The sequence below is a fragment of the Citrus sinensis genome, chromosome 2 (genome assembly GCF_022201045.2).
Source record: "Citrus sinensis cultivar Valencia sweet orange chromosome 2, DVS_A1.0, whole genome shotgun sequence".
Taxonomy (NCBI): Eukaryota; Viridiplantae; Streptophyta; class Magnoliopsida; order Sapindales; family Rutaceae; genus Citrus; species Citrus sinensis.
Genome location: NC_068557.1, coordinates 12,952,908 through 12,964,604, shown reverse-complemented (window position 1 = coordinate 12,964,604; position 11,697 = coordinate 12,952,908). Strand labels below are relative to the sequence as shown.

Genomic DNA, 11,697 nt, shown 5'->3' with positions numbered 1-11,697 from the left:
CGTCAAATTTAACATGATTATTAAATGGGTCAGGTTTGGGTCAACACGAATTTTTTCCGTGTTGGGTTAGGGTTAAAAGTCTTGACCCATTTACCCGATTATATTTTCTATTTAAAATAATTTACATATTTTTATAATTAAAACTCAAATATTAGAGATGATTTTTTTTTAAATGGTGAATATAAATACAGTGTTTGATTTATAAAATTTTACATACATTTAGAGCTTCAATAGTATAAATGTGTAAAAATTGATATATATATAATATTATAAAATATATATGTCTATCAATTTTTACATATTTATACTATTGAAGTTCTAAATGTATGTAAAATTTTATAAATCAAACACTGTATTTATATATAATTAATATTATATATATATATATATATATATATATATATATATATATATATATATAATTAAAACCTCAATAATGTAAATATGTAATATATTAGTAGATATGTATATTTTATAATATCGATAAATTATGTATGTATGTACGTATGTATGATAGCGTATAAATATTTGATGTAATTTTTGTTTAATATATAGATATTAAACGGTTATTGGGTAACCCGATTATTTTTCCGTGTCGGATTTGGATCGACCTAAATTTGACACGACACGAAACTGACACGACATGAACACGATCCGATGACCCATTTTGCTAGCTCTATGAATGCCAACGATATGACTTAAAACTTCAAAAGTCAAGAATATGACATTCACAAGTACCTTTTATTTAGGGAGCTTGTTACTTAAATCATTTTTTCAATTGTATGATAGACTCCTAGATTTATAACCTATGTAGTGGTAGAGACTAGAGAAGTATGGCATTATGACATAATTATAGTTTATTTAATTTTTTATTATGGTACCAGATTGAAGAGATTAGATGTGAATTTTTTTTTTTTAAATTCAGACTTCAAATTTTACATTAGGTTATGCTTGGTGTAGAGAAGATAGAGAAATTTGTCTACTCTCTCTTTCATTTTGTTCTTTATTTCTCTTATTTTTCTCCACACTTAACATTTTTCTTTCATATTTTGTTAAAATTTCAGATTTCTTGACTCAAGACTTGTGCAAAGGTCTAGAATTTGAGAAGTTTAGATTACGATCTAAACAAACATTCCAATGCCAAACTCAATTATCAAGTATCATCACAATAAATCTCACTAAAAATTGATGTGTTGCCTATATATTTAACTATCATAATTTTTTATAAGAAAAAAAATATTAAATAAAAACCACTCATATAAATTCTACACTTTTTATCTATGTGGTTGTAAGTAAACAAAATGAATATTTAAATTCAAAAAATAATATTGTGATAAATATTGAAAAACAAATGTAGCATGTCAGAAGTGAATGTGATTTTTTAACTTGTTCTATGATTTAAGAAATATTGAGTTTTGTGTAAAATTTATATATATATATATATATATATAGATGAGACAATACCACCAAAATGTCATATACATTAAAAGGAGTTTTCTAATTTCTCTCGAATTAACATTAATATATACCATTTATCCCCTAATATTTTTCATAATAGTCAATAACCCCATAGCAATATAATTTTACAATATTATTCTTATTTTTTAAATCTACTTTTATTCATGTTTATTATAAAATAAAATAAATCATATGAATGGAAATTAAAATATTTAAGTAGTAAAAATAAGAAAATATATTTATTTTTAGAGTGAATAAAAAATTAATAATAGAATATTTTTCTTATGCTTTTTTATTTTTTAAAAAATATTTTTTATAATAAATATATTTTTTATATTTCTAAGATAAATTATCAAATAAATAATTCATTTACCCCTCTTTTCATTTAAGATTTTAATGCCAAGGTGATATGAAAATTATTAAGAAATAAGTGGTATATATTAATTTCAGTATGGGAAAAATTGGCAATCTCCCTCTATTAAATTCTAAAAAATGAGAATCGTTTTGTTACAAATAAATAAAAACCCTGCGCCAGATCCGAATGAATTTTTTTTTTTTTTTGTCCGTTTGATGTTGTGACCATGCATTCTCATCCTTGGTTTAAATAATTTTACTTGCTTTCTGTATAGGGTTTGTGCCGGTCATTTAGGATGCATAAGAAGTGTTTTGGGATCGATTCGGTTCCTCGCACTGGTTACTAAGATGGCCTTAAATCAGAGAGTGTTTTGGACCTTGCTATTTCATAAGAGTGAATATTCTTTTCCATTTTATGATGGTACGTACGGTGAAAATCTGGTGGTGATCATGCTTTAGTTCTGGTCTTCGCATTAGCAATTCAATCAACATCAGCAACATTATGTAACATTTTTTTTTTTTTTTTCTGTTTGTTCGTATTTTAAATTGTCCTGTATATACATAAATACCAACGAAGGAAGGAAGAACCCGATCGAGTGAAGTGGACTCGAATTTCAACAGGGTATTAGATCTTAGACTAATTTTGGTTATTTTATACGAGGAGTTTGAGGAGAGTTATCTAGCCCAGTGGCCGCTGCCAAACCCGGTATCTTATCCTCTTAGAACATAGGCAAATCCTTGTACTTTCATTTTTCAGTACAGGCAATTGCCTCCTCTTTTTTTATATTTTTTTATCATTGTTCTTTCACTCGCCCATTGAAACTCATGGAAACTCGAATCTACGTTCTGGTCTGTGCTCTTTGTTGCCTCTTTCTTTTCTCCTGACAAAAATATTTTTCGGATCAATAATTACCTATAAGTGGTCTATTTCATCTGATGGACCTTGTTCCTCTCATTGCCGAGAATCTAATTAATTTAAACTTAACTTAGAGATTGCCTTTTTTAAAAGGAAAGGGATGGTATACCATTTGGTTTTATAATAAATTATGATTGTGTTTCATCAACTTGATTTGGACTACAACAGTAGGAATATTATGGTTCTCTCTTCAAAGCACATCACAAAGATAAACACTAGAGAAAAAGAAGAAAGGAAAAATATAAAAATTAGAGCCAACAAAATTTGATAAGATCTGAATACCATACACGAATAATATATAAATAAATAGGTATGAGTTATCAAATTTAACATGATTATTAAATGGGCAGATTCAGATCGACATGATTTTTTTCTTGTCATACTTGGATTAAAGTTCTTGACCCCTTATCTTATTAATAACATAATTATATTTTTTTATTCTAAATCAATTTATAGGTTATGTTTATCAAAACTCAAATATTGGACATAATTCTTTTTTTTTTCTTTTGAAAGATGAACATACACATGGTAATATGGTATTGCATTTATAAAATTCTAAATCTATTGCATTTATAAAAATTCTATATAGATTTAGAACTTCAATTAGTGTACATGTCTATTTTTATAATGTCAATACATAATATTATTTATGCATATGTAATTAGAGCTTTAATAATGTAAATGTATAATATTTTGGTGAGAGCATCCTCACTTTAGCAAATTAAAATAAAAAAAAATAAAATAAAATTTAATACATTAAAAATTGTAATTTTTCTTGTATATTAGTATATTAAAATCTATATATTTTTGTTCGATAATGGCATCCTCACTTTGTTAAAATGAGAATATCCTTATTGGAAAATTATCACATACATACATACATACATACATACATACATACATACATATATAAAATACAGTGCAAATATTTTATGTAAATTTTGTTAATTAAATGTATAAATATTAAGAAGATTATTGGATAACTTGTTTATTTTTCATATCAGATCAAAATCTCAATATTTTGATATAATTATTAAATGAATCCTATTTGGGTCTATCTAAATTTCAAACGATGCGAACACGACCCAGAACCAATTTTACCGGCTCTAATAAAAACTTTGTTGTCTTGTTAATTATTATAGCACATGGTAGCTGATGCAACTAACGGCTATTACTACATAAATTTTATGAAATATATGCACAGATATGCATTTACTTTTGAGGTAAGATTTTGTTGAGCATGATGAATTAAAATTCTTCATTGTATTTTGTTGTTTATGGTTGATGGACATAGAAGAAGTTATGATACCCTCCAACCTACGGCACTTCATGATGTAGGAGTTACTTTGGAAGCTAGCATAGGAATAAAGAATGGTCAATTCAATGGCACTAAGTATGTGAGAGAGAACGAAAGCAATAGAGTTATCCGTGGACTTTATTCCATTGTCCGTTATATGAATAATATTTTTTATTAAAGAAATCGCCATCTTGAAATAGCACATCTATTATTTAAAGCCTCATCTTCATACATAACAAAGTAGAGAAGGAGAAGTAGCAAAGATTAAAATTAAAAAAAAAAATTATGAAGAATATGAAAGGACAAGTAGTGCTGAATCTCCCAGCAGAGAAAGCATGGGAGATGTACAGAAACAATGAAATAATCAGCAAAATCAACCCAGAAATGCTCGCTCATGCTGAATACATTCAAGGGGATGGCAGCCCTGGAAGCCTTAGGCTTTTCAAGCTTGGTCCTGGTATGCATGCACAGTTGCTTTCTTATTTTATTAATTATTATTACTATTTGCTTGGCTGCGACGGGAACTAAAATTTTCTGATTATTTGATGATGAAGCTGTGCACAGCTATGTCAAAGAATCAATAGAGAAAATAGAGGGGGTGGAGACGGGACGATCAGTGACATATCTTGTAGTGGATGGTGAGTTGAAGGGGATTTATGATCCTTACAGGGTCACCATTTCATTCACTCCTGTTGAAGGAAAGCAAGATGAGATGTGTATTGCGGAATGGGCAGCGGAATTTGAGCCTCTGACAACGTCAACTCCTGCCCCAGAAAAGGCTAGGGACGCTGCCCTTGGATTTCTCAAGTGTTTTGATAAGTTCCAGCTTAGCTATTAAGGATAAACTCTATCTATATATATGTTTGTGTGTAAGCATGTGCGACAGTTCTCTGGTGTGGTAGAAACTATTTTAGTTGTACAATAAATAAATAATATTATAATATATGTGTATTTATTTTTAAATTTAATTACATATGTCATACATGCAATCATTAGCTCTTACATTTTCTAGAATTTCTCTTTGTGTGGAGGTTTACATGTTATGAATTTAGTCTCATATAACAATGATATAAGATTTATTCACACTAGAGAAAACTAGATATTTGTGTATTGAGTGGCATATGAATCGTGTAATATGTTAGGTTCCGTTTGGTACAGCTTTTCAAATATAGCTTATTTAAGTAGAGTTTTTGATAGTATAGCTTTATAAATAGAGTTTTTACATAAAAAAATTTTAATTGTTTGGTTGTCAATAAGAGTTTTTATTAAAAATTTATGAAATTACTTTAACAGATAAGTTTTTTTAAGTTATGTTATAAAAAGAATAAAATAAGATTGTTAAACAAATTGAGGATATTTTAGATATTTTAGCATTTAAAAAAAGCTTTTCAATCTCTACTCTTAAAAGCTCAAAATTTGAGCTTTTACTAGTAGAGGCAAAATAGCTTATTTAAACTTGAAAAAATCTACTAAAAAAACAACCAAACATAACAAAAATTATGATAAGAACTTATAGAATTAAATAATCACTTATGGTGATTAGATAAGCCATACCAAACATGCACTTAATTTATATGTGTTTGTGTTAAGTTTGTGTTAAGTCATCTGTATCATATCAATTGGCATGTGTATACGTAAGTTTATCAATATCATGTGGTATGTTGATATAAAGTTTCCCATTCTTATATTTAGTTATAAATTTAATTATAAGTCATGTTACATTACATGATAGGTGGCATATAATAATCTTTAAGTTGTCACTCAAAATAAAAAATATTACAGTATTTGAAATAATTTAGTTGCATGTTACATTATTTATAACATACTCTAGCACTAATTATAAAAGCTTGAACGATTTCCAAGAATATGATAATGAAAATCGATAGAGCACTCTTGCGGGGCTTGAAGATGCAAAATTATCTTTCGGGCCATTTTTTTCCCCCCTTTTCTGGAAAACTGAGAACATGACCAAGTGCCCTCTCTCCTTGCTATAAGTGGAGCTATTCAACGCTATTTCAGTAGCAAGGAAGTCTGAACGTAAATTTGTCTTAAACAAAGGATGTTTTTACTACTAAACAAAAAAGGGTGTTTTACACAATATAACTTCCATTAATGAAAGATTTTTAGGGATTCGACGTGCTGCAATATACAGCCACTATACTTGTGAAGCCATAAATTCCGAGCACAAACTTGGCTTTGATCGCAATATATGCAGTGGATAAAAATCTGCTACAATTATACACTTCCATTTGAAATAAGCAGACATTCTGTCTTTGGACACCCGGCAAAATGGCAATCATAAGCTTAAAAGGAAGTAGCTACTAATGAGATATTAACATGCAACCTACATAAATTGTACCCTGGTACCGACAATAGCATGCATACAAATGTGCTAACAAGAAAGCTATCATTTTCATTTGAAATTAGAGTCAACAACAAGCTTCAGTTCTGGAGAGAACTCGATAATTTCAGAGTCACTCTACCATATCTAAACCTAGCTAAAAGCCCAAAAACATCATATATACAGATAATAAAAGCTTAGGTGAATTGGGGTACCAGTTCAAACAATTTTACCAAAATTCATGAACTTGAGAGTTATTGAAACACTTTTTTCATGACAACCAAAGCTTTGGGTCAACTGCCCCATTATGCTGTGAGCTTATCTTCTATGCAGATGGTTATCAGGTTGAAGGCAGAAACTGTTCACAACCTGTTGATCCATTCCTGGTGAAGTTATTGACGAGGATTTTCATCATTTGACCTAATTTGTCCTTAAACTCCTTTGAGCTGCTCCACTTGACTTGATCAACTTCCGGGTTCCCGTTTTTAATGTTGACGTGCCCTACCACAGCACCCTCCATATAAGCTTTACAAGCTACCAGAATATCATGAGCATGGTTGCGAAAATGCATGGCAACCAAGTCTTCAAAGTGCTGCAAGCAAAAAGGAGACTAAAATCAGGAAGAGAGACTAAAATGTGCACTCCTATAAATTTTAGGTTTCAGTTCACAACGCTGTGTACTTTTCAACCAATAGAGCATACTTAAGCAAAAGTGTGCAGTGTAAACAAACTAATTTCACATGAGAAATTGTTGGATAAAATCGATTCTCCATTTCCATTCAAAATTTCTGATGTTCCACTATTACATGACTTTACTAGATGCAGCTGCATTCACAATTGTACTCTAAAACTTAAGCCCAGGGTGAGACTACGGCAGAGAAAAGCCCGAAATGTCACCCTAACGCTCAAGCTAGCCCATTAATTTATTTCTGAACCACAGGATAGTTGAATACTTCTTTTCTTTTTTTCTTTTTTTCCTTTTTGATAGGATAGTTGTATACTTGCTGCCTCTAATGACCATACTTATTAGGAAAGCCAAGGAAGCCAAAGCAAAACACTAATGTTAATGGCCAAACTTATTAAGACAATCTTATTCACCGGAGATTCCAAATTCATCACCCAGTCTAGGCAGCAAGTCATTATTTTGTGTCAGCTTCAGGTCATAATAGCATTATCAGTTCAACCAAATCTCACATGGATTTTAAAGAGGGAAGGGGGAAAAAGAAGGGGGGAGAGAGAGAGAGATTATCGAATAAAACTATATCAATGTAGCAAGACTAAAAGTATTGAAGGAAATGAATTCGATTAACCAGCCTCTATGCAATTAAGTAAATTAATGAAGCAAATTGTTGCAGATATCATACCTTTGGTGGTTTTCTTAGTGTATACATCATTGTCTTCAACGAGTAGATAAATGCATCGTCATTGTAACTTCTGGACATCTTCTCCCCTTCAGGCCCGACATACGACTTTTCAAACCCAGGCTCATTAAAGAACGGTTTTGCATTCAGAATTAAAGCTTGTATGGAAACCAAAACCTGCAGCATGGTAGACTTATTTTTATCCCACATCTCAGTTGATTTACCGGTCCAGGTACCCAAAAGGCTGAGGCAGACTTTTCCACAATCATACAAATTAGGATTTAATCGGAGGCCCCCTGAATAGTAATAAACACTCTGCAAGAAAAAAATTCCTGATTTGCATTATACACAGTGGAATATACAAAGTTGGAAGGGCACAACTAGAAGTGGCAAAATGAGTCACGAGACAGATGCAACAGAACTTTTCTGATTTATGTTCACATAAATCGACATGATTAATAAATGGATTGACATAACACGACTATTAATCGTATCGTATCCGTGTTCGCTCACCTCATCACGTTTATCCATTTATGACACGAAGATCAATTAGTATGTGATAACATTATCTGAAAAGTTAACTAATCTATATACTTAATATTAAATTAATTATTCGTGACTTATTTTTAAGAATAAAATTGACATATTTGTGATGTTTTAAATAATTTTTTATTTTTATTATTAAATGCATTAAACGGGGTCAACACGATAAATAAACGTATTCGTGTTTTGATGTTTAGAAACGAATAATAAATGGGTGTATCCCTGTTTGTTTAAATTTGAGACAACACAATAGCACGAATTGCCACCCCTAGACACAACAAGAGATACCTACCGGTGGTTCATTGGGGTAGCTAGGTGGGAAGATGCAATCAAAGACAAAAAGGCCATCATGATAGGGTGTACCAGAGGGTCCAATCATGACGGCCCTTAAAAGTTCCATCCTTGCTTCACAAACTCTAACAAATATTGTATCTGTCAGAGTATAGAAAGAGAGCAAGATCAGTCATCTAAACATACTACGATAAAACAAGATTTTTCTTCTCTAAATGGAGAGAGGGTCAAAACAGTAGTACCATGCATGTATGTTATATTATTAAAGCGTATAATTGAAGAGATTTAAACTCACCAGGTAAGTTCCTTTCCAGAATTTTCCATTCCTCCTGAATTTTCTTGGCCCAGTTCTTTGGTGGCTATCAAAAGAGAAAAAGGACACATAACAGTTAATATAACAGATAGAGAAAGAGAGAGACCAAGACATCTTCAGTAACTTAACTCACCTTCTCCTCCCCAAGAAAGCCCATCCGGTTGTAGTGATGGTCAGAAAAATCATCCACAGTATCAAACTGCTTAAAGCCCTGGATATTTGCCATAACTCTACTTTCCTCTTTTTCTTCTTTCTCATCAGAAATCGACTCTACAGAGGCTGTTGAATGGCTAACAAAAGCCAGCTTGCTTTTGCTTTCACCAAGATAGGAGATAGTTGCCTTCCTCTTACTTTCAGAAAGATCTGAAATACTTGTAGTGCTTGAGACAGATGTTACATCTTGAGATGAAGCAATATCCTTTAACCAAGGAAGTGAGGCCTCTACACCAGGAGGAAGATCCACATTATCAAATTGGGATTGCATGGTCGCATAATTATCTTCATACATGTCAGTATCATCATATTCATAATCATCGTCAGCATAGTCATCCATGTTGCCGTAATTGTCGTCATTATCATCTTCATCATGATATGAAAGTTCAGAATTAGAACTATTGGGAATCTTTGAAATAATTGATTCCGACGAGGAACTCTTCGCATGATCTCTGGCTGATGCATCCTAAAGAAAGAACAAAATTACAAGCCAAATACTAATTGAGATTAAGCAAAAGGAATTCCAGAAAAGGAGGCATTAATCATTTGGGAAATCTGGCTATGTACCTTAACTTGGTTTTCCCACATTTCATCATCACATATTTTTTTCTTTCCCTTATCGAGGTCAGCTTTCTGATCACCAACCGAATCTTCACTTGGAGCTTTGTCTCTTGCAAAATTCATGAGCTTATGAAGAATAGCATCCTGAAAAAATAGATTACTTCCTCAGCAGCAGGATAACACAAAAGAACAATGTTTAAAATACAACACATTACAGACATATCCTCCTAATGCCCTCAAAATGCTTTGCCTCAACAAATGGGTATGCAGGCGTGTCCGTATAAGAGAGAATTAATTTATGATCATTATCATCACCAACACCATATCCTCCTAAATTCGGAAAGAATATTGGGGTGTCCATAAGGATTTGCAATTCTTGTAATAGCAATGTGTATTTTTCAATTCAGTCACCAACATAATATCTCTTATCATCGACTAAGTAACTTTTAATGACTTACAAAAAGCAAAACATACTCAATCAGTCAATCTGCTAGAGAATTGTTTCAAATAGGAGAAAAAATGGAATTGCAGATGAGCGATCACTACTCTGGAAAATTTTCAAATAGATAATTTCACTAAACTAGGTTTTGGTTTACAGAACTGACGTGAAGAATAAGAAAAAATAAAGGGAAAGTAGAACCCTTATATCATAATCCAAAGTCCTTTTTTTTTTTTTTGCCTTGGATTTTTATTACCAGAGTAAAAAGAAAAAAATTTCTTAGCAACCAAACACAACTATAAAATAGTTACCGACTGACAATAAATTAAATAAAAAATAAATTCGCAAGTTAATTTGTAAAATTGCACAATTACGACCAAATTAGTCAGTCAAAGCACGATCGTTGACTCACGCACACAAATTAAACCGGACTGACCCAGACGTTCAATCAATTAAATATTCAAAATTAACCAACCGCAAAGAAATTAACAACAAAATTTACGAAAATTAAAAACAAACAAACAAAGTTACCTTGCAAGATTGAAGTTTGGGGCTGATCAAATTATCGTCCATATCACACGATCCTCCAAAATTCTATCATGTCGTAAAAGTGAAAAATATAAATAAATGAAATAAAAAGTTCTAAATAGAACCGCTGTCGTTTTCAAAACAGATGATTATGATAGAGATAATAATTATAAGCGAAACATGTACCGGAAAGATCGACGAAACCCGAAATATCCGAAACAACTATTATAGAGATCGGAGAAAAGAGGAGAGGATAGTAGCAGCGTGACTGAGAGAGAAAGTTACCAATCAGAAGAGAGAGAACCGATTTCGCACTTGTTAATATAGTAGGTAAGCTCTCTCTATCGTACGCGGTAAGGAAATTACTGGGTGAAAGATAATCCAATGCGGTCAGCTACACTTTAATTTGAACTACGTCAACCTATCACGTAATATTTTGAATCTTTGATGACGTGGCGCCTCTTTTAGCTGGACTGTATAGTAGGGTTTAGCATACAGCAACGTCACTGGGGCGGATTTTTATTTTTGGGATAGTTAAGATGCGTTCGTGTTCGTTGTAAATTAAAACGTGTCAAGGTTTAGTGTAACGAAGGTTGTGTTTTGATGACGTGGAAAGTTTTCGCTCGGGTTGGGTTTAAGTTCATGATGGGCTTCGGAGTGGAGGATTTTTGCTGGTGGGATATTCTGGCAGCTTCGCTTCTAGTTGTCGGTGAAGGTGGCCAATGGGTAGGGCGGCATATGGTACGGTATGTGTCTGTATAGCACAACACAGCACCAGTACGTTTGGTAGGGCATGCTATACAGTATGACATAGCACACACGTGTGTTGGGTTATGCTTAGAAGTTTAGGTATGTGGGTTTTAAAAGCACGGCACAATTAGAGGTAGGCCAAAAACAACACGCGAAAAGACATGTAATAATCACACTTTATTGGTAGGCTAACACGCGGCTCATGGACCCTCAATAGCACATGGAGCAAAGTATATCAAAATAAATTTTTTTAATAAAAAGTAAATATAAAATGTTATGATTTTACAAATATCTTGAAATTAAATTATTTTAATATTTTTTAGCATAGTCTT

At 31.9% G+C, this 11,697-nt stretch overlaps 2 protein-coding genes across 3 annotated transcripts; one reads left to right on the top strand and one right to left on the bottom strand.

Moving 5' to 3' along the window:
• Nucleotides 1-4,208: 4,208 nt before the first annotated feature.
• LOC102609450 (uncharacterized) lies at nt 4,209-4,993 on the top strand. Its single transcript, XM_006491558.4, has 2 exons — nt 4,209-4,482; nt 4,580-4,993. Exons 1-2 carry the CDS (start codon nt 4,311-4,313, stop codon nt 4,861-4,863), a joined length of 456 nt encoding a protein of 151 aa, XP_006491621.1. The 5' UTR covers nt 4,209-4,310; the 3' UTR covers nt 4,864-4,993.
• Nucleotides 4,994-6,418: 1,425 nt separating this feature from the next.
• LOC102608976 (putative ubiquitin-conjugating enzyme E2 38) lies at nt 6,419-10,966 on the bottom strand. 2 transcript variants are annotated; one of them, XM_006491556.3, is made up of 8 exons: nt 10,802-10,966; nt 10,619-10,681; nt 9,655-9,792; nt 9,008-9,553; nt 8,857-8,920; nt 8,563-8,702; nt 7,731-8,042; nt 6,419-6,958 (listed from the first exon to the last, which is right to left on the bottom strand). In XM_006491556.3, exons 2-8 carry the CDS (start codon nt 10,658-10,660, stop codon nt 6,707-6,709), a joined length of 1,494 nt encoding a protein of 497 aa, XP_006491619.1. In that variant the 5' UTR covers nt 10,661-10,681; nt 10,802-10,966; the 3' UTR covers nt 6,419-6,706. The 2 variants fall into 2 exon arrangements, with proteins under 2 accessions (XP_006491619.1, XP_024948451.1); XM_025092683.2 differs by lacking the exons at nt 10,619-10,681; nt 10,802-10,966 and adding an exon at nt 10,123-10,257.
• Nucleotides 10,967-11,697: the final 731 nt, after the last annotated feature.

What these genes read in the sequence shown, in the direction of transcription:
- LOC102609450 (XM_006491558.4), top strand. Translation starts at nt 4,311, where the DNA reads ATGAAGAATATGAAAGGACAAGTAGTGCTGAATCTCCCAGCAGAGAAA. An exon ending in GCTTTTCAAGCTTGGTCCTG is followed by an intron (nt 4,483 to 4,579) that starts GTATGCATGCAC and finishes TTGATGATGAAG; the next exon opens with CTGTGCACAGCTATGTCAAA.
- LOC102608976 (XM_006491556.3), bottom strand. Translation starts at nt 10,660, where the DNA reads ATGGACGATAATTTGATCAGCCCCAAACTTCAATCTTGCAAG. An exon ending in TGTGGGAAAACCAAGTTAAG is followed by an intron (nt 9,554 to 9,654) that starts GTACATAGCCAG and finishes TTCTTTCTTTAG; the next exon opens with GATGCATCAGCCAGAGATCA. An exon ending in CACTAAGAAAACCACCAAAG is followed by an intron (nt 6,959 to 7,730) that starts GTATGATATCTG and finishes TTTTGCTTGCAG; the next exon opens with CACTTTGAAGACTTGGTTGC.